Source organism: Arvicola amphibius, chromosome 3 (assembly GCF_903992535.2).
Source record: "Arvicola amphibius chromosome 3, mArvAmp1.2, whole genome shotgun sequence".
Lineage (NCBI taxonomy): Eukaryota > Metazoa > Chordata > Mammalia > Rodentia > Cricetidae > Arvicola > Arvicola amphibius.
This window is the reverse complement of record NC_052049.1, coordinates 90,412,550-90,439,280: the sequence shown is the minus strand read 5'-3', so window position 1 is coordinate 90,439,280 and position 26,731 is coordinate 90,412,550. Positions and strand designations below refer to the sequence as shown.

Genomic DNA, 26,731 nt, shown 5'->3' with positions numbered 1-26,731 from the left:
GCAGCCTTCATGAGCCCTGGCCCTGGCTTCTGACTGAATTTTGCATCCATAAACCCCACACTCTTTATTCTTTTATGCAAGTTCCAACAGAAGCCACAGGCTGGAGCCCCTGGGAGCCCCAAACCTTCAACCCACCCCTCAGTGGGCCCAGTCACAACTGAGAATCGTGAAGCCCCGCCCCCCCTAGTTCTAGTTGCTTTCTTCCGGTGTCCTCTGCGTTTGGTGTCTGGCCACGGCCCCATCTGAGCGTCCAACTCTCTCTCCCCACCCCTCCTGGTGTTGTTCTTAACCGTCTGTGGAATTTCTGCTGCAAGGAACAAAAAGAAAAAAAAATTAAAAAAAGACCAAAAAATAAAAAAACGGAAAAAAAAAGAAAAGAAAGAAAACTCAGAAGATGAAATATAGCAACAGGAAAGAAAGGAAAAAAGACACACACACAAAGACAATTTAAAAACAAAAAAAAAGGAAAAAAAAAGATAAACTGTCACCAGTTAACTTTCTCGTACTTTTTTGCTGAATTTAGCTTCATGTAGTTTTAACTTATTGCTATGTTAACTATTTATTACCCTTGTTGGCCTGTAAGGACCTTTGTGTATATTTCTGTTCTTTCATTGGTTTGCAAGTTGAAGGAAGATGTCCCTTTTCTTTCAGTTTTGCTGAGATGTGGTTATGCCTAATTTATTTATAAAAAGGGGAAGTGGAGTCATTAAAGTAATAATTATTAATAACAGTAATGGTAGCGGAGTGCCCCCTGGGGGTGCCGTGGGCTCCGAGGGGTGGGGTCCCCACAGCTATCGGTGCCCAGGGCCTCTCAATGGGATTGTTTTGCTATTGTCTTGAGAGGTTTTTCTGTCTGTTTAGCTGGTGAACTCTAGCTTGCTCATGATACACCGAACCTATTTATTCTGGTGGTTTCTAAGTCTGCCCTAATCCTCTCCCCATCCCTCCCAGCAGGACAGGGACTCCCCACCTCCAGGAGGGTGCAACCCCTTCTTTCCCTGCTGTTTCTGGGGTCTCCCCCTGCCCTCCACACATGCTGGAGGCATCCGAGCAATAAGGGCTGGGTTTGTCCCCCACCCTGGGGGGAGGGCTGGCTCTGAAGAGGGGGCTTTTCCCCCCACCCCCTCCCACCAAGGCCTAGGTCCCTGCTGTCCCCAAGACAGGGAGGAGGGGACTTTTTTCTAAGATACAAGCTTAGCCCAGCTAGGCCCCTTCCCTGAAGGCCAGTCCCCCAGGAGGGCCAGGCCAAGGGCTCCCAGGGAGAGGAGCCCTTGGGTCTTCCAAAATCCCTGGGGGTCACAGGCAGGGCCAGTGGGAATGGGGCTCAGCCCCTCCAACCCTTCCTTCATCCTGTTTATTGGGAAAGTTTCAAACCATGACAGAGTCCATGTTGGAGGTGATATAAAGAACTGTAGAAAAAAAACTAAAAAAAAAAAACCTCAACCCAAACCCACAAACACTTCAAGTTGCGTTTAGACTATTTATTACCGAGATTCCAGGCCTGGCCGCGGTAACTGACTTTTACATGGAATTGTTTAATTATTTGTACTTTTCATGCCAGAGAATAAAAAGTTCAGAATCTTAAGTCTCAGGTGATTTGTGGGCAGGGGTGGTCACAGGTCTGTGTGCTGGGACACTCGGGAAAGGATGCCATCCTTCCCTGGGCTGGGATCTCTAAGGATGGCAGCCCCCACTCCCCATGGGAGACTCAGGAAGCTGACAACAGTCTACTGTCTAGCAAGGGTTGTGGTGTTGCAAGGGGCTGCACCTACTGCTTCCCTAGGTGTAAATTCTGCAGCCGTGACACCACACCTGACACAGTTCAAGAGTCCAGTCCACCACAGCAGGAAGGTGTGGCTGGAGCTTGAAGCTGCTGGCACTGCAGCCAGGAAGTAGAGATGGCTGCAGGAGCTAAGGCACACGTCACCAAGCCTGACCTCTGCTTCTTCCTTGTAACTACAGCCAGGTCTGTCTCCTAGGCAACTCCAGACGCTGTTAAGTGGACAGCAGTACCCATCACCTTCCACATCTGCCTCCTGTTCACACCCCAAAATGAAGGCAGACCTAGTTAGACATACTGGCCTATGCCCTGAGCAACTGAGGAAGGAGACAGCCTGAGGCTGGCCTCAACTATACAGACCAACAGGGGAAAAAAGGCACACACAGCCAATATGGACGAGTCACATTTATTGTTCTGAGGTCACGTGTGAAGTCATCCACTCATCTCCTACCAGCTGGGAAGGCAGGGGTGAGGTGGAGTAGGGATTAACTCCCACCCAAAAATCCAAGGAGGGTGAGCTCCTTTATTCATCTCTGGAGGCCGCTGGGGCCTCAGGAATATGGATGGCTTGGCTAGCCTGGGCCAGAAGCGGGGCTTAGAGCACCACGGGGTTCCTGCTACCTGGAAAATGGGCAGGCCTTGGTCCATAGACTGCAGGATCAGTAGACAAGTTTCAGGCCTTGAGGTTCTAGGATGGAAGACAGAATTAGAAAGACGGAGGGCCTGGGACATGGGTTGGTGCAAAAGCAAGCACCCCAGCACTGGAAACCTAAATTATTTCTGGAAGATGTGGCTCAGCTGGCAGACTGTGTGCCTAGCACAGAAAGCCTGGTTCAGTTGTCAGTACCTCGTACACTGGGTGAGGTGGGTGGCACAGCGGGCAGGACTGACAAATGCTCAAGGCCAGTGTGGACTACACAATAAACTGTCTTTTTTGTTTTTGAGTCAGGGTTTCTCTGTGTTTCTTTGGAGCATGTCCTGGAACTCACTCTGTAGACCAGGCTGGCCTCGAACTCACAGAACTCTGCCTCCTAAGTGCTGAGATTAAAGGCGTGCACTGCCACCACCCGGCAATAAAACTGTCTTAAGCACATGGACGGCAGATATAGACAGGTCTCTGTGAATGTGAGGCCAGCCTGGTCTATACAGTGAGTTCCAGGACAGCCTGGGCTATGTAGAGAGATCCTGTGCCAAAAAAAATCCCAAAAATCTGTCTAAAAAAACATGGGCCTGCCAAGTTGACTCAGTGGGTCAGGGCAAGGGGCTGGCCTAAGTTCCATGCCTGGGGCCCATGTGGTGGGGAAGAGAACTACCCTCCAAGTGTCCTCTAACCTTTACTCTAGTGTCTCTCTCTCTCTCCTCTCTCCTCCCCCCCCCCCCCCCCCCCCCCCCCCCCCTCCCCCCCTCTCTCTCTCTCACACACACACACACACATGAAAGGCACATGCCTTTTATCCCAGCATTTGGAAGGCAGAGGCAGGTGCATTATTGAGTTCAAGGCCAGCCTGGTCTACAGAGTGAGTTCTAGGAAAGCCAAGCAGGGCTATACAGAGAAATGAAACCCTATCTCGAGAAACCATGAATGAATAAGAGAGAGAGAGAGAGAGAGAGACAGAGAGAGACAGACAGAGACAGACAGAGACAGAGACACAGAGAGAGAGAAAGAGAGAACGTCAGGAGCACAGGTTAAGGAAGCAGCAACACCCACACTAGAGCAGAGGCCCAACCTCCTTACCAGGCTATAGCTCGTCATGGTCTCCCTCAGTGGGTGCTTCTGGCGGCGGTTCTGGGCAGGCTGCTGGTGTCATCAGCTCCATGAGGTACTCACAGCGACTGGGCTCCGTGGTACTGGTCACCACAGTCTCTTTGCCACACAGCAGGCGCACCTGAGGATGGAGACAGAGCAGGAGCAATGCTGGGCTGGGCTGGGCTGGTCCAGGCCCCGGTCCCCACAGCCCAAGGTCAGACACTCACTGTGGTTGAGCGGTTGGGGCCCTGCCAGCAGCCGGTGCCCTGCTCGTACTTCATGGCACTGAACTTGTCATGATCGGGGCCAGCCCACGAGCCCCAAGTGCTATGGAAGAGAGCAGGGGTGCTGAGTGCCTGGCCAGTGGGTGGTTGGGGGCAGGGTAAGGGCAACAAACCTCAACCCACTCACCCAAGGTTGGTTGGAGAGCCCCCATGTTTAGGTTTCTGGGAGACCAGTTTGAAGGGGCAAAGCCGGTAGATGTACCTAAGGGCAGGGAGAGGAGCTGCTGAGTGACAGGCTTGACAGGCTATGGGGATCCTAGGTACCTCAAAGCCCTTCCCAGTCTCCTTGGTATCTAGGCAGACAGGTGGCTCACTGGTACTTCAATGCCCACTGACCCCTGGACCCTGCCTGTGTTCCCTTCTGGAGACAGGGTTCACATAGCCCAGGCTGACCTCAAACATGCTCAAGTAACTGAGACTGGCATTGAACTTATGATCCTCCTTATACCCACCTCAAGCATGTGCCACTATGCCCAGTTTCATGAGGTGCTGGGGATAGAGCCCAGACTCAACTTGAGGTCCTCCTGCCTCAGTCCCCCAGTGATGAGATCTCAGATAGGTACTATAACTCTTGTTCGCCCAGTGCCCTCCTCCCCTGTATCTTGCCCCTCCCCCACCAAGTGCCAGGATGTACTCGTTGGTTGTGAGCTCGTAGCATTGGCTGTAGAGGTAAGCAAACTCTCCGTGGGGACCGAAGTCAAAGGAGATCTCTTGTTCCAAACTCCTGGAAAAGCAGATCCGATGGTGAAGGGGGGCAAGGACACGAGAGCCCCACACAGAAGGGTCCAGGGTAAGGGGTACAAGGACAGGAGAGCCCCACACAGAAGGGTTCAGGCAAAGTGAGGACAAGAGAGTCCACACAGAAGGCCCAGCTGTATGTATGGTGGGTAGACACAGGTTGTGCTTGGAGCCCTGCAAGAACCAGGCTGACACCTCCTTCAAGGGGCTGGTGGTAGACGGCCACCGGGCAGGAGGTGGCCTTGGTGCTCACCTGATGGACTCCTCCATCTCTTTCAAGGACCGTTCGGCTTCCTCAAACTTATTCCGGGCTTCTTGTGCAGCTAAGGGACGGGAGATGAGAGTGGGCCCCAGTTCCATGAAAGACCCAGAATGGGGCCCCACAGAGAAGGTGAAGGATGGGCCAACCAGCGCAGAGTGAACCTCCTCTGCTGCCGGGCTCTCTAGAGTACAGGCCAGGGCCCCTGGGACCCCGCAGCTTCCTGGCCTGTTATGCACGTTTTACAAACAAGTGCGGCCCATGAGGAGGGAGGACTCGGGGATAGAAACAGTAACTCCCCAGCAACACAGGTGTTGGACAGGGAAGCTGGATCCCTTCTCAGCAGGTCCCTACTCACCATCGATGACAGCCTGTGTCTCCTCATCATAGGGTGGCATCTTTTCATCCTCAGTGGGGCTGGCAGGCTGTGGGGGCTGTAGAGGGGCTGGGGCCTCCTGGGGAGGGGGCAGGGTCCAGTTAGCAGGCAGCCCCACCCACCCATCTGCCTACCATTCTCCCAAAACAAACCTTGGGTTTCTCCCCCTGCACCTCCTCCTCCTCTTCCTCCTCCTCTTCTTCTTCTGGCTCCTCCTCCTCCTCTTCTGTAGGTGGCAACACTGGTAGCTGCTCCTCTTTGGGCTCAATCACATCCGGAGCAGAAGGGGCAGGCACATCAGTGGGCAGCACCTGGCAGGCCCGGGATTGTAGAGGCCAATGCTGAGACCTCAAGTCTCACTATTTCCTAAGTCTGGGAGGGTTGGCCTCCATGGAGGACTGGGGACTAGCACGGGAGATGGTATTTTTGTAAGGGGTTGGGGATAGGACCACTTCCCTTCCTTCTCCCACAGACCTCAGACTGGTACTTGTCCCTGATGGCAGCCCATACACGGTCATAGAAGGAGGTAGAGTCAGTCTCTGTGTCTCCACTGAGAAGGGCCTGTGTGTGTTGGGGTAGGGTCAGGGTTAGGGCCCCCAGAGGCCCACACATCCTGCCACTCACAACTAGGGACCAGGCCCTAGCAGACGGGTCAGGTACTATATGACCAGGAGGGACAACCCAGACCTGAAGGAGGTCCCAGGGGTTGGGAAGGGGACATCAAGACAAGACACAGACATACAGAGGCACAGTGCCAGAGTGTGCAACACCCTAAGCAAAGGTCTAGAAGGGGCACGGAAGGACCCGGTTTGCAACAGAGATGGTAGAGGGGCAGAGCCAGGGACGGCAGGAAGAGAGAAAAACAGACTCCTACTTTGAGGCAACAAGGAGAAGGTAAGTGAGATGAACAAGCCTGGGGACAGGTGCCATGCTGCCCTGGTACTAGTCTAGGATTCTACCAGGCAGCCACAAGGAGCTCTCCCCAGAGGAGGCCTACCTTGACCCTCTCACCCTGAATTCACTCTAGGCCAAGGATAGGCTTGGGGTACCTGGGCCTCCTCTTCGGACAGCACTGCATCCCCATCTGTGTCCAGCTCCGGGTGAGTCTGTAGCTCTGCCACCGAGACCCTGAGTACAGAAGAGAAAGGGGGAGGCTTCTGTGGGACCTCTACATGTGTGAGGGCTGGGATGGGAGGGGCAGGGCCCAGCCACTTCCCACTCTCCCCTGTAAGAGACCTAACTCTAAAGAGATCCAAGGCAGAGCTGATCTTAGACAACACCTACACCCTAGACCTTCCATCTGCTTCTGCCCCACATGCCCAATGGTAGTGACAGCTCTCACCTGCAAGGCTGCAGAGGCTGAGACAGGAGGACTATAAACCTGAGACCAGCCTGGCTACCTGACGTGTCCAAGGCCAGGCTAGTCAAGACTTGGGTGAGGGACTCTCAGCGGGCAGTTACACTTACACCCCATCCTGGTTGTCATCCAGCTCCTGGAAGGCACTGGCCGCCAGCTCCTGTTCCCGCCGGGCCTTGGCAGCAGCTTGCTGCTCTGTGAAGGGGGGGCATTCTGTCACGCTGTACCACAAGTGGTCAAATCCTATCACCCTCAAAACCTGCACGGAACCCCATTGTGAGAGCAGTCTTACACTGAACGCTAGGGACACGGCCCTGGATTTAACAAAGGTCTGTGTCCTCTGGAGGGAGGATGAATTTGGGAACAAGCTGAGTAAGCGAAGGGCCACCAAGATGGTTCAGCAGGTACAGAGGCTTGCCACCAAGCCTGACAACCTGAGTTCAGTCCTGAGCCCCACAAGATGGAAAGTGGGTACTGCCTTCTACATGTGCACCATGGCACACACATACAAACAGATATAAAATGAAGAACGGCTGAAGCCTAGGAGCTGGGGCGGTGGGGAAAAGGCAAGTGGAGGCCTGGGCCGGGAAAGATGGGACAGCAGAGGGAGGAAGCACTGAGTTGGCAGATGTGTCCAGACCCTGCCAGGGGCAGACACTGCAGGAGCTCTACCAATGTTTTCCTTCACACCTGGCTGGGCTGGAATTCTTAATCCATCTCCTAAGGGCTAGAACAATAGTCCCCAAGGCCCAGCTCCTTCTTTATAATTCATTCACTTATTAGAGACAGGATCTCACTTATGTAGGCCAAGTTTGTCTGGTATTTGTCCTGCCTCAACCTCCCAGAGCTGGGATGACAGTTGTTGTGGCTGATGGAACAAGTAGAACCAAATCTAAGATCAAGGTTGGGTCTCTACAGAAGAGTCTCCAGTGATCTCAGGAGGACGGCATCTCCTCAGAGATGGTCAGGTCAGGTCAGAAAACATGTATGCATCTAGGCTCATACTCTGTGTAGGCTGAAGGCTTGGCACAGCAGTGTACAGCAGTAGAGCCCCTGGTGAGGGGCCAGGCAAGGGTGGGCCAAGCACGATCAAGGGGCTACATCATTTCTACTACCGGGGAAGGGAGCCACACATTGCTGAGAGGTCAAAGGTCTTCAATTTGGGCTTGAGATTCCTGGAGGGAAGGTTCTAGGCACCAGACAAAACGCAAACAGAAATCTGTAGAGAAGGATCTTGCATCCAAGGGTACAAATTATTCTTACAGCTTTCCTACCTGATGGCCAATACAAAGTTAACTAGGCACACAAAGAAATAAGCAATCATGATAAAAAACAAACAAACAAAATCACCGAGTGCAGAACATGATGGGGCACACATTTCAAATGCCAGCACTTGTGAGGCAGAGCAGGTGGCCCTTTAGGAGTTCAAGGCCAGTCTAGTCTACATACTGAGTTCTAGACCATGTCTCAAAACATGCCAACAAAGAAAAGCAAGCAAACAAGTCAAAACATAAATAACCCAGGCATAGCAGTACATGCCTGTAACCTTGGCACCTAGCACATAGAAACAGGAAGATTAGGATTTCTAGGTCTTCCTCGTCTACATAAGAAAATTACGGCAGTCTGAGCCATATGAGACCCTGCCTCAAAAGGAAAGACGGGATGAGTATAGCTCAGAGGTAGAGCTCTCGGCCGGCAGGTGTAAGGCCCTGCACCAGGGGCACACACCCCACAACAGAACTGCTCAGGAATGACAACTCCCAGCCCTGGCTCCTCTCTGGTCAGAGCTGCAGCACTGACCCACAGCATACCTTCCCACAGCTTCCGGTGCTGTTCTCTGGCCTCCTTCTCTGGCTTCTCTGCTTCTTCCTTCGCTAACCGCAGCATCTCTACCTGGTCTTCCAGAGACTTCTTTCCAGCCTGCAGTTCAAGCAGCTTACCCTGGAGGGAGAGTAGAAGGTGAGAGGCCAGCTCTGCTTAGACCTGGTCCTCTCTTTGTTGTGTGCCTCTGTTCCCCAAGATCATTCTGAAACACCTGCATCAATGTATCCCTACTTTACTCTGGTTCCCTGGGGCTCTTTGGAGAGCCCAGTCTTCATACAGCCCTTGATGTTTTGTGTGACATCAGCCCCTCCCTCAGTCCCACCTGTCACATCTCCATCATTTAAACCTTACCCCGCCCCTTTTCCTTTGAGGAGGGAGACATGTGGCAGTCAGATGACAACTCATAGGAAATCAGTTTTCTTCTATTCTGGGAATCAAACTCAGGTCACTAAGCTTGGTGGCCAAGGATTTTTACCCACTGGCCATTTCAAACCCTGCTCTCCCATCCTGAAACTCAAGAACAACATTCAGACCTCCCCGCCACCCCCTTGCTTCTTCACATGTGACTCTCTCAGCCTGGAGCACTTTCCATGGCTGGTTTGAATTACCTACAGATCTCCATTAATATGGCCCTTCCTCCAGGAAATCATCTTCATTTCCTGTCCCCAAGATGGGCAACCACGCAGAAAGCTCTGGATGCCCTGAGATCCCTGAATGTCTCAACCCAACAGCAAGAGAACTTTCTGATGATCTAGATCCAACATTCCCAAGGCAAGCACTGGTCTGGTTCTAACCTGCACAGCACCAGGTACACTCTGGGCATCTATTTATGTTCTGAGAAGCAACAGGGGCAGGAGTACAGAACAAGGGTGGAGCACCTGCCTAGAGTCCCCCAGTGAGGGGCTGGGGTGTGGCTCAGCAGTGGCAGAACTCCATTTGACAGCCTGGGGTTGTGGCTCACTACTAGAGTGCCTGCCTAGCTTATACAAGACCCTGGGTTCCAGCCTCAGCACGATGATAAAAGAAAGCACTATGTGCATGGTGGTGCACACCTTTAATCCCAGAATGTAAGAGGCAGAGACAGGTGAAACTCTGTGAGCATGAGGTCGGCCTTGTCTACATAGGAAACTCCAGGCAGGTCAGGGCTATGGTGAGGCCCTGTCTCAAAATATAAATCAATTCAAAAGGGATGGGGGTGAGGGGACAGTGACAACAAAAAGGGCCCCAGGCAAGCTCTGGTCTAGAGGTACAGAGAGGGCTCCGACAAAGTGTTAAGGTGTGATGCTTTTCTGCCAGGGTCAGGACCCCTCAGCCTGACCTCTCACCAGGATCTTCTCACCTCCCCTGAAAGGAAATGACCTCAACACTTGGCTTCCTCAGATCCCCTGAATTTGAAAGGGCAATCACTGCCCACTGAATGAAGCAGGGCCTTCCAGCCTCCTCAATTCAGAGAGATTCTCCAGTCATGGGGGCAGGAGAGAAGAGCCTGGGATCGTCCGTGGACAGGAACAGAGTCTGGAGTCTGTCTCAGTGCACTGGGAAGCCCCTCCCAGGCAGCGCTGCTGCTGAGCAGTGGTGAGTCGAGCCAGTGGGGGGCAAAGGAGGGAGACACACAAGCCTACCTCTAGCACCTACCGTCCTCACTCAATCAGTTTCTACTGACATTTAACTGAGGGATTTCCCCAGAACTAAGGTGTCACCAACCACCAGCCTGTTACAGTCAGTGAGGCAGGGATACAAAGAGATATTTGTCCTGTCTCCAGGAGTTAACACTTCTGGCTCGTCATCTGATAGCCTCTTATTTGGGAAGTGCTCAGTCAACCACTCATAAAGGAAGACACAGGCTCATCACAGCCCTGAGTCAAGTGTATACCCACGTGCGTTTACCCGCCCATCACTCAAGGACCCCAGGCCCAGGTCCTACCAATGCATCTCTCTGGGTTCCTCACCTGTTTCTCTTCCCGGGCTGTCTTCCACTCCTCAATGAGCATCTGCTTGAGGCGGAAGCCCTCTCGGGTGACCTCAGCCAGCTGCTGCAGGGACTCTTTTTCCTTACGACCCTTCTCTCTGGAGTAGACACACAAGTACCACTAAAGACACTCAGGACCCAGCAGAACTGCCTTTTCCAGAAGGGCCTGAGTCACCTGCAAGCTCCACCCACACCCCCACGAACAATGCTAAGAAAGGTAAGGCACAGAGAGAGCCCTCCTCAACCTGCCCCTCCATGTTCTTTTGACCAGAGGCCTCAGTTCCGTCCTTAAGAAGCTGGACAGTGTGCACAGCCTGCCCATCCTTGGGATTACAGACAGACCAGAAGTAGTGAGGAATGAATGGGCTTGGAAGCTAGCCCTCAAACTGATATGAGAAGCTCAGGCCAGTCATGGTGATGCACACCTTTAACCCCAGCACTTGGGAAGCAGAGGCCAGCCTGGTCTACAGAGTGAGTTCCAGGACAGCCAGAGCTACAAAGAGAAACCTTATTTCAAAAGAAAGAGGGGGTGGGGAGAGAAATTAAAAACAAACAAACAAGTGGGGGTGGGAAAAAATAAACCAAATATTGAGAATATTGATCCAATCAGAGTCCAAGTAGCTCTCAACCAGACACAAGTCAAGTCGTTTCTCTTCCTGCACTGAGTTTCTCTTTTTTTCCCTAGGTTTTCTTGAAACAGGGTCTCTGGAAGCCCACACTTCATACTCATTATGTAATCAAAGACTCTAACTCCTACTCCTCTTGCCTCCACCTCCCAAGTGCTGTGATTATAGGCCTATAGGCCTGCCCTACCACCACCTCCCATCCTTCTGAACAAGTAAACAATCTCAACTGCTTCATAGCTGGAGGGAATTCTGGTAACTGGAGTTCCCAAGGGGCATGACCAGTGGACTCACAAAAGGACCAAAGGAGCCAAGGTGGTATAAGCTTGAAATTGCAGCATTAGGTTAAGGGAGAAGGTGCTTGAGGCCAGGTTGATGGGGCACACTGAGGGAAGGCTATCTCTAACAAAGAAATGAGGGGCTGGGGAGACTTCACTTGCTGCTCTTCTAAAGGATCTCAATTCGACTGGTAACTGCAGCTCCTGGGGAGATCACACACCCTCTTCTGACCTCTGTAGCAGACATGCATGTGGGTGACATATACTCTACCGGCCCCCCACCAAAAAAAAGATAAAAATAAACCTTCTTCCAAGTGCTGGGACTGGAGGGGTCTGTGCCACCATATCCAGCAAATAAAAATTAATCTTAATAATAAGGAAAAAAAAGACGATGAACCAGCCTGACTTCCAAGTACAACGTGGCAAGGGCCAGGGAACCCAGGGTGCCGCACCGCTACCCACCCACCTGCAGGTGTTCTCGCAGACTCGGCCACTGTTGTACTCATCTGTCCCGTCGCAGCAGTCTGAGGCAGAGGTGAGGGCAAAGATCAGAGAGGGCAGGGTCTCCTCCAGCTGGCCCCTGCCTCCTCCCGGATCCCCAGAGCACCCTCACTTACCACACACCCCATCGTTAACCCGGCTGGAGAGGATGTACAAGGGCTTATACCCAGTGTTGGTGCAGTGGAAGCTGCCATTGGGGCAAGCGGCTGTGCCTGCAGAGAAAGAAAGTTTGCTGAATGTGTTCCAAGCTAGACACGTCTCATCTATTCACAGAAAGCATCAGAAAATCAGGTGGAAGTTGGCTGTGGTGGCGAATGTCTGTAATCCCAGCAGCTGGGAGGTAAAAAGCAGGGTCAGTAGTTCAAGGTCATTCTCAGCTACACAACGTGTTCGAGGCCAGCCTGGGTTACATAAGAGTGTCTGCAAAACAAAATAAACCAAGGACCAAGGGAAGAAACTATCTTCGGAGGCCTGCAACAGAACATTCCAGTCTTCTGCAGCTTCTCCTAAGGCCCTTCAAAAAGGTCTGGCAACCCACCCCCAACTCCATTGCCTTCACCTGTCAGTAGAATGCCATTCAGCTTTATTCCCCCTCCCACCTCTGAGAGGTGTGTGTTGGCTTTTCCTGGCCAGCGACCTTACCTCCTCCTGGAAGCTAGTCCTGGGTCCCACAATGCCATTGGTCATAAACCTAAACATTTATTCTTTTACTTGGTAATGGAAACCAGAGACTGAAACCTACAAATTCTACCAATGAGCTAACCCAAGCCAACAGGGATCTCACTCATTCCTGTCCTTCCTTCTGTTCATTGAGCAGAGAGCAACGGGAAGATGAGACCCTAATCCTTACGGGGCATCTGCTCTTGGCAATGAGGAGATGCAGAAAAAGCTCACCAGGTTCATCTGAGCCATCCTTGCAGTCGCAGTAATCATCGTTCACCTGGTCGAATGGGATGGTGGCTGTGCCGTCCAAACACGTGAAAGGCTTAGATTCGTCATAGAAGTGGTGATCTGGGGAGAACAGCCCAGATATTCTTAAATAAATAAATGAATAAATACTACCTCTGTCCTATCCATTCACCAGTGGAAATGTTATGGGAAACTGAGGAAAATGCCCCTCCCGACCACCAGGCTATACACAAAGAGGACTCACTGCTGAGGGAAACACCCCGGGGTCTCTTAACCTCCACCGCCCAGCAGAGGGGTAACAGAAGCAGTAGCAGCAACATCCCGTCCGGGCCGAGACCGGAAGTGTGTTCTGCGGCAGGACGCAGGCTGCAGGAAGATGAGCTATGCCCTCTCTCTGTAGGAAAGGATGAAGCATCAGGTCATTGAGAGGGGTGCTTATCCAAAACTGCACTCACCACTGCTTCCCGGAAAGGAGGGCTCAACTGGCTGCCGAGTTGGAGGTGCAGGGCTAGGAGGTCTCCCCAATCCAAGCCAGTGGAAGTCTCAAAGGGAACTTAAAATCTTAGTTCTCTGTAACGGGGTGAAGTGGGCAGCTCCCGCCAACGGACCCAAAGGATTTACAATCCCTCCACACCACCCTCCCTAATGCAACCTATAAGAAATTAGGGTGTCTTCCTCCCACTGCTACTTCATCACCTACACGAGGCCGAGACAAAGGTCAATAGCCACCGCACCAGTCTGGCTGAGCAGCCACGGTTCCTGCAGCCGAAAGAAAACGGAACGCTCTAGGATGCGTCACTTCCGTTTTTCCCGCCACGCTTGGGGAAAGGCAACTCGAGGACGCCATGTTGGGAGTGGCAGGGGTGCGGGTGCCGCAGCTGAGGCGGCCATCTTGAGTGGGAACATGAAGGCGGCCTTCGAGAGAACGGATCGGAAGTCTAGCGCTTAATGGCGGCGCAATATGCCTCCATCTTGGGAGTGGCGCGTCTCTGGCCACGGAGTGTGCGGGGGGTGGGGTGGGGAAGTGAGCACGTGACTGCTGAAGCGACCAGCCCCTACGTCAAACGATCGCGCCGCTCTTTTGCGGAGCCTCCTTGTAGGACCGCCCCTCCGAGCCGCGCCAGCCAGTGAGAGCCGTGGAGTGTAACGCGGGTGGTTTCCTTGGGAACGCGGGCGGGGGAGGAAGTTACTTAGCAACCGGGAGATGCTTCGAGGCCCCCAGCCAAGCAGTTAGCAAAAGTGCATTCCCAGAGCTCAGGGAACCTGGACTGAAGACGCCAACTTGTAGTTACTCTCCTACTCTTTAGAGGCTTCCTGACCTCAAGCCAATCACCATGACATCTCCTCTGTGCTGGGCAGCCGGGACCAATAATGTGACTGTCCAGGAGCAAGTCTCAACTCCGTCTTCCAAAGCCAAGGGCAGTAAGGTTCAGGGCCACCGAGGCAAGGCTTTGGGCCGGGCACAGGCATGGCCTACACAGCGTCTCAAGTCGGGAACTTCCTACCATTTGATGAAGTCTTCCGTGCACGCACAGATGCTTGAGTTACAAAGGAAAATCCAACTGTTAGGTAAGATGGCTGCAGAGGACCCAGAGGATCAGGAATCAACAGTGCTCACCCAGTCTTCTGAGTAGGCACCCTGTGCCAGGCTTCACTAGTGGGAATCTAGGGGACTAACTTAGAGATGCAAGCATTCACACCGCCCGTACTTCTCTTCCCTTTCTTTCACGTTTCACCGTAATCTTACCTCTTCTAAAGTGTTTGTGTGTGTGTGTGTGTGGGGGGTGTGAAACACAGATTCTGGAGTTCACTTTTCTTGATTTATTATTTTGTTTGAGTGTCTGTGGACCGAGTGAAACACTCTCAAAAACCGGGATGCGGCAGTGGATCTCTTGGATCTGTAGTTACAGGTGTTATAGACTGATCGCTGTGGGTGTGAAGACTGACCTTAAGCCCTCTGCGGGAGCAGCAAGGCTCTTAACCACTGAGCCATTTCTCATGCCCAATTTTATTAATTAATTAATTTATTTATTGGTTTTGGTTTTTTAAAACAGGGTTTCTCTATGTAGCCTTAACTGTCCTGGGACTTGCTGGCCTCGAACTCAGAGATCTGCCTACCTCTGCTTTTCAACTGTTAGGATTAAAGATGTGTGCCACTATGCCCAGCTTCTCCAGCCCAATTTTTATTTATTTATTAAATTACTATTTTTGAGACTTGGTCTCATGTGGCTCAGGCTGGCTTGAACTCTAAGGAGACCTGACTCCACCTCTTTGGTTATAGGCTTGTGCCACGTTGCCTGGATTATGAGGGACTGGGGCTGGGACCCAGGGCTGCATGCATGCTACTCAAGCACTTTACTGAGTTATATCTCCAGCCTCAGGAGAGCTTGTTTCTCTTGAGTTTGAACCCTAGCTCTGCATAGTAGTCATTAGCTCTTGGGGAACTAGGAATAATATAATTGTATTCAGTTTTTCCATCTATAAAATGGGCATAACCCTACAATATAGTGCTCAAAATTCATAAAATGCTCAAAATAGTGCACATTGCTATGTAGTTAAAAAGTGAAAACTAGTGGCTTCCATGGAGGGAGATAATGCTGCTCTTTCCAGACCACTGAGCAAAGTCTGCAGACTTTTTGGACTGTTGAATTGCTGAGTGTGGGAGGCTACTACTTGGGTTTATTAAGCAGAGGCCAGGAGGAGCGTCTCACAAGTTATAAGGCCTAATTACAGCCCCACAGCAAAGAACTATCAAGACCAGATATTGATTATGCCAGCATTTGGAAAACCCTTGTATGCCGTTACTCTTATTATTAAAGTGTAATCTTAAACCAAGCTGTGGTGTTACACACTTTTAAGGCAGACAGATCTCTATGAATTCAAGGCCAGCCTGGTCTACAAAGTAAGATCCAGGACAGCCAGCAAGAGCTACAACAGAGAAACTTGTCTTGAACTCACCGCCCCTACCACCACCAAAATAAGAGGTAATCTTGCAGGCTGGGTGTGGTGGCTCATGTCTTTAATCCCAAAACAGAGTCAGGCAGATCACTGAATTTAGCTCCAGGTGAACGTGTCAAACGTGCGCGCACGTGTGTGTGTGTGTGTGTGTCTTGAGAAGCAGGAGGATTAGGAGTGCAAGGTCATCCATGGGTATGCAAGCAGCAAGTCCAAAGCTAGCCTGGCCTGGGGCTCTAACCTAGCCCTGCTTGTGCTAGGCAAACACTGGAGCACTTAGCTGAGCCTCACTGAACTTAATATTCTTTTAGTTAAAAAAAGTAAAGTACACCAGGTGTGGTTGCACACGCCTGTAATTGTAAAGTACACCAGTACACCAGTACACCAGGCGCAGTTGCACACGCCTGTAATTGTAAAGTACACCAGTACACCAGTACACCAGGCGCAGTTGCACACGCCTGTAATTGTAAAGTACACCAGTACACCAGTACACCAGGCGCAGTTGCACACGCCTGTAATTGCAGTACTTGAGAGACTGAGGCTAGACGATTGCCATGAGTTTGAGGATAGTATAGAGTATCTATCGAGGTAAAAGCCAACCTGGGCTACAGAGTAAGATCCTGGAGGAGGGGAGAGGAGGGAGAGAGGGAGAGAGAGGAGAGGAGAGGGAAAAGAGAGGAGAGGAGGAGGGAGAGAGAGGAGAGGAGGGGGAGAGTAAGGGAGAAGGAAAAAGGAGAGGAGGGAGGAGAGAGAGGGAGGAGAGAAAGAAGAGAGAGGAGAGAGAGAGAGAAGAAAGACCAAAGAATGTAGGTCAGCAAGATGTCCAGCAGATAAGGATGCTTGCTGCAAAGTCTGATGGCCTGAGTTAGTTCCCTGGGACTTTGAATTTCTGATCTTTCTCCTCTACCTTTCATTCTAAGAGAGTAAAAGAATGCACCAGCACACAAAAATTTATGGGCAGGGGTGCTGGAGAGATGGCTAAGAGGTTAAGAGCATTGTCTGCTCTTCCAAAGGTCCTGAGTTCAATTCCCAGCAACCACATGGTGGCTCACAATCATCTGTAATGAGGTCTGGTGCCCTCTTCTGCCTGCAGGCATACACACAGACAGAATATTGTATACATAATAAATAAATAAATAAATAAATAAATTTTAAAAAAATTATGGGCAGGAGAGAAAAAGTGGTTTTTGTTTGTTTGGTTGGTTGGTTTGGTTAGTTTTTTTCTTTTTTAAAATATTTATTTATTTATTTATTTATTTGTTTGTTTGAGACAGGGTTTCTCTGTGTAACAGCTCTGGCTGTCCTGGAACTCACTTTGTAGACCAGGCTGGCCTTGAACTCACTGAGATCTATCTGCCTGTCTCTGCCTCCCGAGTACATTACCACACCTGTGTAGCTCACATGGTTTTGACTGACATGTAATACTCATACATGTTGATGGGATACAAAGTGGTGTTTTAGTACATTGTATCATAACTAGATTGTGGCAGTTGACATCATCAGATTTTGCTGATGTTATTGTGAATGGCCTATGATCCTTTGTATAGCTATTTGGCAACACATGAGATGTTTTATAATGTACTTATTTCATTATGCCTTAGGGCATTAGAATTCATCCACTGCACCCAGCAAAATGTTCTCTCTCCACCATCAGGCACCATAATACTGCTAACTGGGCTTAATGGTGCATACCAGAGACTGAGGCAGGAGGACCCAGGCCAGCTGAGATACATACTGAGACCCTGTGTAAAGAGATCAAACAAAAAACAATTTGCGAAAGGTCTTGAGCGCCAGGAATGATGGAACACACCTATCATCTCAACACTTGGGGCCTGGAGACAGGAAGATCAGGAGTCCAAAACCACCTTTGACTACATATTGAGTTCCACACCAGCCAGGCTATAAGAGACTTTCTCTGAGAAAAACAAGACCAAAGTGGTGATGGTGAACATGACTGAGAAGTTAAAAGTGCTTGCTTCAAGATCTTGAAGACCAGAGTTTCCAATTATTACCTACGTAATAAACTGGCTGTTCTGTAAATGCCTATAACGGCAGCTCCTAGCTGGGTAGAATGGAGCCTCACTACTTCCAGCCTAGCAGAGAGAGAGACTCCAGCCCCTGCATTCACAGACTTTATCTCCAAAGGCAATGAGTAGGGGACTGGAGAGATGCCTCAGCAGTCAGGACTACACACTCTTCTTCTAGAACCCAGGTTCAGTTCCCAGCAGCTCCAGGGGACTCAAGTCAGCTTCTGGCCTCAGCAGGATTGCACACATGTGCACATATGCAAACACACACACTAAAATAGTTCATGGTTTTATTTTTAATGATGTTTATGTGCTTGTGTGTGTGGGAAGTGCCCAAGGAGGCCAGAAGAGGAATTCTGACCCCCTGGAGCTAGAGGATAGGCGATTTTGAGCCACCATGTGGGTGTCAGAACTGAATGAACTTGGGTTCTCTGCAAGAAGAAAGAATTGCGGTGAGGGTGATACAGAGAACACCCTTGTCTTTCTGCCCTCTAAGGGCACCGGCGCATGAGCCTCTCCACACGCATGTGTGGGTGCGCTCGCACAGATACACGCACTTCCTCCTCCTGCTGCTGCTCTTTTTAGCGAGAGCTCTGGGGCTGCAGCTCAGGTGGAGACTGAGCACGGCATGACTGCACATCTGCCATCCCAGCACCGGGGAGACAGATGGAGGAGGAGTAAGAGCTCAAGTCCAGCCTTGGCTATATGATGAGTTTGTGGCTAGCCTGGGCTACAAGGAACCCTATCTAAAAACAAAAACAAAACAAACAAACAAACAAAAAACCCCACCACCAAATAGGTCTTTTCTCTGGGGATGACAGTGACCCCTGTCTTCCCCAGAGGGTGACCGGAAGGCCTTTTATGAGAGCTCCCAATGGAACATGAAGAAGAACCAAGATACCATCAGCCAGCTTCAAGAGGAGATCAAGGCTCTCCACATGCAGCTAAAAGACCTGCTTCAGGTGAGGGTGCACAGGTGAGTGGAGGGGTTTTGGGGGCAAATAAGTGAACTGAGGAAGTGACTTGTCTCCTCTCCTTGACAGGGAGATTCCAAAGTGGTCCAGGCAATCATTCAGGAATGGAAGTCAGAGAAGCCTTACCTGAAGAACAGGACTTGTGAGGTTAGCTTCTCCCCCAAACCTCTTCACTTTCTCTGCACCAACTTCTTGTCCTATTTTTGTATATGCAGTCTCGGGTCTCAGCGTGGGTACAGAGGCCAGACAGCCACTTTTGGAAGATGGTTCTCTCCTGCCATGTGGGTTTTGGAGAGGGAATGGCATGGCAGGCATGGCGGCAGGCACTTTCACCCACTGAGCCATCTGGCTGGTCTATCGCTATTACATACTGACCTTGTGTTTGATCCAGTGTTACCACTGGTGGCATTTTTGTGATTAAGCAAAGTGAGTCCTTCCAAAAAGGTATGTCTTAGTGGAAGACTGACAGATGTTGCGTGTGGGGGTATGTGCCTCTATTTTGAGCACAGGGAAGCTCAAACAGAAGTTGAAGGCCAGCCTGGGCTATATAGTAAGACCTGAAACCCTGGATTGTGGGAGTCGGTATCAATCTGGAGAGATGGCTCCGTAGTTAACAGAACTATGCTCTTGTCGAGGACCCAGATTGGATTCCAAGTACTCACTTGAGGCTGCTCACAACTGGCTCTAACACCTAATCTAATGTCTCTGGCCTCTTAGGGCACTGAACAACACATTCGTACACACCCAAACTCATCCACATAATTAAATATGAAATATATCTTTAAAAAGAAAGAGGAAGTGGGTTTTTGGGAGGCAGAGGCAGGCAGATTTTTGTGAGTTCAAGGCCAACCTGGTCTACAAAGCAAGTTCCAGGACAGCCAGGACTTTTGTACAGAGAAACCCTGTCTTGAAAAGAAAGAAAGGGAGGAAGGAAGGAAGGAAGGAAGGAAGGAAGGAAGGAAGGAAGGAAGGAAAGAGAGAAAGAAAGAAAGAAAGAAAAGGAAAGGAAAGGAAAGAAGGAAGGAAGAGAAGGGTGGAGAAGCTGAGCGCTGAGACCAAGGGCTAAAACTGGGAGAATGAAAAGGCTGTAAAAGAGGTAAACTCCCAGGGCACTGCTTGTTTCTCCAGTTCTGACCAGCTCTTGTATCAGGAGTTTGATCGGGCCTCTGTCTGCCTCCCTCCTGAGAAGCCCAGCCCCTCACCTGGATGGCCTTCCTGCAGCTGCTCCCTCTCCAGGTGGCAGACAGGACTTCCCTGCCCCTCACCTGGATGGCCTTCCTGCAGCTGCTCCCTCTCCAGGTGGCAGACAGGACTTCCCTGCCACTCACCTGGTTGGCCTTCCTGCAGCTGCTCCCTCTCCAGGTGGCAGACAGGATCTCCAGTGTTTTCTTCTTGGACACTGGCACAGCAGCTAAGTTTGCTGATATTGAGGCCACCACAGTTGGTGGCCAGAGCAGAGCCTGGCATTGGAATGGTGTTTGGCAACTTGATTATTGGTGATGCCAGGAACCCACCTCTCATGGAGCAGATCTCTTGTGCCATTTTGGGCTTGGCCCCTGTCTGAGGCCACAGGGATCTTCTCGTTAGCGATCACCTTCCTCATCGTCTTCCCATGTGAGGCTTTGTGGGGTCACCCAGCTGACTACATGCCAGTCAGTGCCGCACATGCTCAGCTTTCCTGTTTGTGGGGGCGGGGAGAAAAGATTCTTAAATCTTTACAAATCTAGGCTGGAGGCTGAAGCAGTGGTTCAGTGGTTTAGAGCACAGAGCACCTGGGTGCAACTCCCACCTGTCTGGGGCTCGCAACTGTCTGTAACTCCAGTTTCAGGGGATCCAATGCTGCCTTCTGGCCTCCTGCGGCATCAGACACAAATGGTGCACAGATATACACGCAGACAACACACTATTACACTTAGAAATGAAATGAAAATAAAAACGTAAAACTGTGACGGGAGCTAAAATAGGAACCTGGGGAGATGGCTCAGTCAGCGATAAACTTGCTGTGTAAGCCTAATTCCTATCTCCGGAGCCCATGGAAAATCTGAGTGTGGGCTGGAAAGATGGCCCAACAGAGAAAAGTGCTTACTGCAAAGCCTGGGGACCTGAGTTTGTCTCTGAGCCCAAATGGTAGAAGGGAAGAACCAACTCCCTCTCACAAGTTGTCCTCCGACCTCCACATGAGGGTCCAGGTGTGGCTGCATGCACCTGTCATCCCAGCACTAGGGAAAATAAGGAGAGGAGGCTGCACAGAGCTCTCTAACAATGAGTCTAGTGACCCAGCCCAGCTTCAGGTTCAGTGAGAGACCTTGTCTCAAATTCCAAGTTGGAAAACAGTAGAGGGAAGATACCAGACATTGACCTCTGACCTCTGTGTACATAGGTGTACCTGCTTGCTCTCTCTCTCTCTCTCCTCTCTCTCTCTCTCTCTCAACACACACACACACACACACACACACACACACACACAAAGGAGCTGAAAGTGTAGCTCAACAGGTGGGATGCTTCCCTAGCACACATGAAGCCCAAGCCCCAGTTGATTTCCAGAGCCTCATTGGATGGAGTACAGCAATATGATCGCAACACTTGGGAGGTGCAGGCAGAAGGGTCAGAAGTTCACGTTTATCTCCAGCTGGATACAGAATTTGAAGCCAGCCTAGACTACATAAGACCATGTCTTTAAAAAAAAGTAAAAAAGAGCTGAGACTATAGGTCAGCGATATAGCTGATGTCCAGCTGTGCAAGGCTTGAATTCCCCTACACACACACACACACACACACACACACACACACAGAGAGAGAGAGAGAGCGAGAGAGAGATGAGACGAGAGAGAGGCGAGAGAGAGAGATGAGAGAGAGAGAGAGAGAGAGAGAGAAGAAAAAACATTGGATGCCAAGGGTCTGGAAGTCAACTAGGAGACCAGAGGGACAAGGACTTCTGGGAGAACCAGGACTCAAGTCCTTGGGAAGGGCAAGCTGAGGTTCTGCTCTCTGTCCTCCCCAGGAGGCCCTGGAGCACCTGGAGCACCAGTTGAGGGATAAGACGAACCAGCTGAATGCTTTGCGACACCAGGTGACGCTGCGACAGAAGCGTCTGGAGGAGCTGAGGCTGCAGCACAGCCTGCACCAGCTGGAGACGGCAGAGGTACAAGACAACAACACAGAGGCTGCCAAGGTGGGGCTTGCCGGGGCCACAGGGATCTCGGGGGAGGCACGAGAGTGGTGCCGGAAGGGACCCAGCCTAGCCCGCTGTCCCTCTTAGACCATGCGCAAACCTGGAGAACCGGCTGGAGAAGGCCCGGATTGAAGGCAGAGGAAGCAGAGCACATTACCAATGTATACCTGCAGCTCAAGTCTTACCTCCAGGTAGGGATGCTTTGGATGAGCGCAGTAGGTGAGGAGGGCAGGCCCTAGCCAGGGACAAGCAGTCTCAAGCTTTCCCCTCTCCATGTGCCAGGAAGAGAGTCTCAACCTGGAAGAACCGGCTGGACTCCATGGAAGCTGAGGTGGTGAAGACCAAGCATGAGGTAGTAGTAGAGCTGAAAGTGGTGAATCAAGAGGCTCTAAATGCCCGGGACTCGCCAAGGTACTAATCTACAGCCCCAGGGTGGAGTGGGGAGGGGCTCCGTCACAGCAGGCCAAATGGTAGGAGGGTTTGCAATGCAATGGCGCACGCCTTTAATACCAGTGCGCAGAGGCAGAGACAGGCGAAGCTCTGTGGGTTCCAGGCCAGCCTTGTCTACATAGAGTTCCAGGACAGCCAGGGCTACAAAGTTAAAAACAACAACAACAACAAAAATCAAAATCCATCAACCACTCCACCAAAGTCTAACTTGGAGAACAATGAGGTTTATTGGGCTTCCTTGCAGAGCGTGGCTGAGAAGTTCGGCGTCAAAGTCACATCTCTAGAGTTCCGTTCCTAAGTCTCCTCACCTATCCATTGTAACCTGGGGAGGGGTCTTGTGAATCTTGTTTCTTGAGCCTTCTTAAGTTTCACTGACTTCCTGAGTCTTGACCCACCCTCTCCCTCTAAGAAGGAGTGTTCAATTCAGAGAAAACAGCAATGGCGCACCAAAGGCTCAGGGAATTCTAGTCAGAATTCAGTTGTCTTTAAGTCTCTCCCAGCAGCTGTACTGCTGCCTGCATTTGCCTGGGGATGCTCCTCGTCTATCCTGGATAGATACCAGGTGCCCCCTGCCTGCCCTAGAGCCAGCTGCAGTACCTGGAGGAGACTGCCATCCGAGACCGCAAGAAGCGTGAATACTTCATAACGGACTGCAAGAAGCGGGCAGAAGAGAAGAAACTTCTGACAGAGCGCATGGAGCGCAAGGTGTGCACACCTAAGGGTGCAGGGCTTGGCCAGCTCAGACCAGACAGCCTCAGCCTTGCCTTGCCCCCACATTCTGACAGAGCCCTTCCTACTCCTCTCATTGTCCTAACCCCACCTCCTCCCTGACCTTGCCCCCTACTCGATGCAATTGGTTCCTTGAACAATCTCACCTCATCCTCCTTTCCTGGGAGAGGCTGTGGCCCCCAGCCCTACCCTGACTGTCCTGCCCCATTTAATTTGGACACTTTTGTTCTAAATCTGACTGGGGCTCTAGCCCACCCCTTTTTGGAGGCCACTCCTATGACCCTGCTTCCTTACTCTGGTTCTGAGGCCACCTCTCTGAGTCCTGCAGGGATAACCATATCTAGACTGTTCCTCACAATCCAAGCTAAACCGGATCCTCTCCTGACCGCTGCCCCAAGCCCTGTTTGGAATTGACTTTGATGTAGCCTTGACTGCCCCCACCCTCAAGCAGACACACCGAGAGCACGTCCTGCTACAGTCGGAAGACACCATCCAGGACCACCAGCGGCACAAGGAGGAGGAGCTTGAAGCAACGCTGGGCATGTACCAGATGGAAGTGATGTTCGGCAAGGTCAAGGATGCCACTGGAGTGGCTGAATCGCACGTGAGTGCCCCGGGCCTGCGCGTGAGCCAGGAAAGGCTCCCACCATGGCGGAGCTGTCCACATAAGCCCTTAATTTCTTCCATTCTTCCATTGTGCTAACTTGTTTGGTATGTCAGTTTGGGGAGCTTTATTTTTCAGGTCCTGTTTCTCACATCATCACTGTATGGAATGATCTAGAATACAGTGGACTGCCCAGTATTGTCCCTAACCTGGGAATCCCAGCCCTGCTCTGTGTCTCACTCTCGTTAGGAGCCATGCTGTCTTCCAAGACCCTGTGTGTCTCCCTCCAGTGCCTAATCCTGCTTTCGAATACTGACCCCCCCACACACACCCAGTCAGTTTCTCTAGTTTGGGTTCTCTGTACCCAGCTACCCCTGGAAAGCGGTTAATCCCCAGGCAATCGGGGATCTGGCTGGAGGTCAGCGGTGAACTCATTCACCAGTCCAAGAACCCCTTCAGAAATGGGTCCCAAGCTGGTGAGATGGGTTGGCGGGTAAAGAAGATGGCTCTGGAGCCTGACAACTCGAGTCCCTGGGCCCGGTGTGGCGGAAAGTGAGAGCAGACTCCTCCAAGTTGTTTTCTGAAATCCACACGTGTGCAGCGGCAGGCACACACACACAAACGGCCGGGAGGCCTGATCGCACCTAGAGGCACAGGTCTTTGTGCTGTAGGGCCAGATACCCACCCAGAACTTGCTGGCAAAGGGATTTTTGAAAGGTGTTTACCACTCTGCTGCCTCCTGCTTGCTGATTTTAGCTGACTCAAACATAGGCAGGAAAGGGCGTGGGGAAAAGTATAGCCTTGAAAGAGCCGGCAGACTGACCCACACAATCCTCCTTACACACGGCTGTGTGACACTGTTAGAGTCAGATCGCTCTCGAGCCTCCCTTGACCCAGGCTCTGACCAGGGATGGGTGGCCCTCAGGCGGTGGTGCGAAGGTTCCTGGCCCAGGACGAGACCTTCACGCAGTTAGAGACTCTCAAGAAGGACAACGAGCAGGCGTTGGTGAGGTTGAAGGAGGAGAAGCAGCGGCTCCAGAGAGAGCTGGAGAACCTCAAGTACTCCGGGGATGCCACACTGGTGAGGTGAGGCCTCAGTGGCTGAGGGAGGCCTGGGGGACGCTGGAGTCAGCCGCCGGTTAGCTGCTGAACCTCCCGGCTCCCGGCAGTCAGCAGAGGCACCGCGACTCGATGCAGGAGACACTCAAGAAAGAGGAGCAGCGACGCAACGTCATCCAGGACCAACTGGATCGCACCTTGCGAACTCTCCAGTTGGCCAAGGACTGCCTGGAGCACTTGGCCAGCAAACTGAACCACGTGATAGTGGTAGGCCCCCCCCACCCCCGTAAAGATCTACCCCTAGTGATGCTCCGCCCCTGGGGGGGAGCGCCACCCCAAGGAGCTCCGCCTCCAGAGGCCACTGTCCCTGGGAGGCCCCACTGCAGAAAGCCCCACCCCATCCCTGGCAAACCCTGCCCTCATCCTCCCAGAACATCAGATTGAGTTGAAGTGCCACACAAGCCACAGGATTTCAGCCCTGTCTCCTGCCTAGAGCGCGAGACTTCGCTTAAGGAAGAAAGTTTCACGCCACACATCACTGTCCGGGTTCCACATTCCTGGGGAAGTCCTCATTTGCTCAGGCTAAAGCTGACTCCATGTGCAAAGCCAACCATCCCCAAACCCAGCCCAAAACTTAAGCAGCCCTTCTCCAGATTCCTGCGAAGAAAGTCCCACCCTGTCTGCAAGAACGCTAGTTCTTCAGAAAGCCGCCTCACAATGGCCTAGCTCATGTATTAATCTCAAAGAGACCTCCCATCCTTTGCACAGAGCTCAAGTCCAAAGGCTCCGACTTCAAGGCGAGGCTTTAATTTTAGAGGACCTGCCTGTGGATGGACTTTTTGCAAAGCCCTCCCCTCCCTGGGAAAAGCCCCACTCGTGGGTGAAGCCTGTCCCCTCGCAGGGACCTCGTGTCTCTCAGCTAACTTAGCCTATCCCCACTGCAGGATAATAGCCTTTTGGCAGGAAAGAAGTTAGATCCAGACACAGAGGACTATGTGTCCAATCTGCTGGTTGTTGTCGAGGAAAAATTGCTGAAACTACAGGGGCAAGTAGAGAGTCATGACATACCAGAGATGCTGCGACACATCACAGAACGAGAGGTGCACCGGCAGGATCAAGGCTGGGGGCAGGGTGGAGAAACAGAGGGCCCGCAGAGATAGGAACAGCAGGTGGGGATGAGGTGTGAGCTACTTATCCAAAGAAGAGAAGCCGGGACTGGTTGGATCAGATGGCAGGACTGGAGAACCTGGGGTGACTCCAGACAGGTCTAGGGGCAGGGTCCAGAGACCAGGCCTGAGTGACAGTTGTAGGCCTGCTGGGGAAGAGTATGCAGGAGAGTGGACAATGGTCTCTCCTAGAATCCAGGCACTATCTGGAAGTATGGTGGGAGGAGGAACAGCTTCGTTTCAGTCCCACACCTCTCTCCTGCCTCCTGTAGTTCCTGGCCACGTTAGAAGGAAAACTGCCCCTCTACAACACCCGCATCCATCTGCCCGTTGCCAGTGTCAAGGACAAGTTCTTTGGTCAGTGTGCGCCAAAGGGAGATGGATGGGAGGGGCATGAGGTGGCCTTCGGTCAAGGCCAAAGAGGAGGTGCATGGTGTGGTGAAGTCTGGGAAAGGGGAAAAAAATGACCTCTTACCCTCCCACCCACCACGCTTCCCTGCAGATGAAGAGGAGAGTGAGGAGGACGACCGTGATGTGGTGACCCGTGCTGCCTTCAAGCTTCGTTCCCAGAAGTTAATCGAAGCCCGCAGTAAGAAGCGCAATAGGTCGCGCAGGTCCTAGACTGGCAGTCACATCCCTTCGGATGCCTCCTGGCCTCTAGGGAGCCCTCCGACCCTCTGGAGCTACCTACCGGTGTGGCCTCGAGGCTCCTTCAAGGGCTGAAGGAGGCTTGACGTGGGAGCACCTCAGGCCGGCAGCGCCCGGAGGAGAAGAAAGGTCGAGCCAGAAGTTCCCACAGTAAATCTCTTGAGGCGGGTTAGAGCCCGCCTCAGAATCGCGCAATAAAGGTCACAGATCAACCCCCTGGGTATTCACCTCTTCTTGGCCCTGCACCGCCCCTCATCGGCTGACCCCACAAAATGCAGGGCCACAGACACTTCGCAGCTTCC

The 26,731-nt window shown here is 51.8% G+C and overlaps 2 protein-coding genes across 5 annotated transcripts; one reads left to right on the top strand and one right to left on the bottom strand.

Annotated features, from left to right (window-relative positions):
- Positions 1-38: 38 nt before the first annotated feature.
- Prkcsh (protein kinase C substrate 80K-H) lies at positions 39-13,506 on the bottom strand. 4 transcript variants are annotated; one of them, XM_038323434.1, is made up of 18 exons: positions 13,346-13,506; positions 12,890-13,039; positions 12,631-12,747; positions 11,853-11,948; positions 11,702-11,759; positions 10,315-10,432; positions 8,353-8,482; positions 6,652-6,736; positions 6,234-6,312; positions 5,659-5,745; positions 5,337-5,495; positions 5,167-5,263; positions 4,803-4,872; positions 4,446-4,535; positions 3,939-4,013; positions 3,755-3,854; positions 3,516-3,666; positions 39-307 (listed from the first exon to the last, which is right to left on the bottom strand). In XM_038323434.1, exons 2-17 carry the CDS (start codon positions 12,963-12,965, stop codon positions 3,520-3,522), a joined length of 1,584 nt encoding a protein of 527 aa, XP_038179362.1. In that variant the 5' UTR covers positions 12,966-13,039; positions 13,346-13,506; the 3' UTR covers positions 39-307; positions 3,516-3,519. The 4 variants fall into 4 exon arrangements, with proteins under 4 accessions (XP_038179362.1, XP_038179361.1, XP_038179364.1 ...); XM_038323433.1 differs by lacking the exon at positions 39-307 and adding an exon at positions 2,171-2,468; XM_038323436.1 differs by lacking the exon at positions 39-307 and adding an exon at positions 2,171-2,468 and having other exon boundaries at positions 5,358-5,495.
- Positions 13,507-13,677: 171 nt separating this feature from the next.
- Positions 13,678-26,641, top strand: Odad3 (outer dynein arm docking complex subunit 3). Its single transcript, XM_038323437.1, is given in 17 exon segments — positions 13,678-13,772; positions 13,953-14,214; positions 18,468-18,589; positions 18,671-18,748; positions 21,603-21,773; positions 21,861-21,869; positions 21,871-21,900; positions 21,902-21,964; positions 22,056-22,076; positions 22,078-22,184; positions 22,808-22,928; positions 23,404-23,556; positions 24,482-24,642; positions 24,726-24,882; positions 25,560-25,715; positions 26,054-26,138; positions 26,284-26,641. Coding segments are annotated over 16 exon segments (1,788 nt in total). The 5' UTR covers positions 13,678-13,772; positions 13,953-13,979; the 3' UTR covers positions 26,403-26,641.
- The last annotated feature ends 90 nt before the right edge of the window (positions 26,642-26,731 follow it).

Bases quoted from the DNA above. Each gene is read 5' to 3' on its own strand.
- Prkcsh (XM_038323434.1), bottom strand. From the start codon at position 12,965: ATGTTGCTGCTACTGCTTCTGTTACCCCTCTGCTGGGCGGTGGAGGTT. The intron at 5,746-6,233 runs GTACCCCAAGCC...CAACACACACAG, and splicing joins TGTCCGAAGAGGAGGCCCAG to GCCCTTCTCAGTGGAGACAC. The intron at 4,014-4,445 runs GTACATCCTGGC...CCCTGCCCTTAG, and splicing joins TACGAGCTCACAACCAACGA to GTACATCTACCGGCTTTGCC.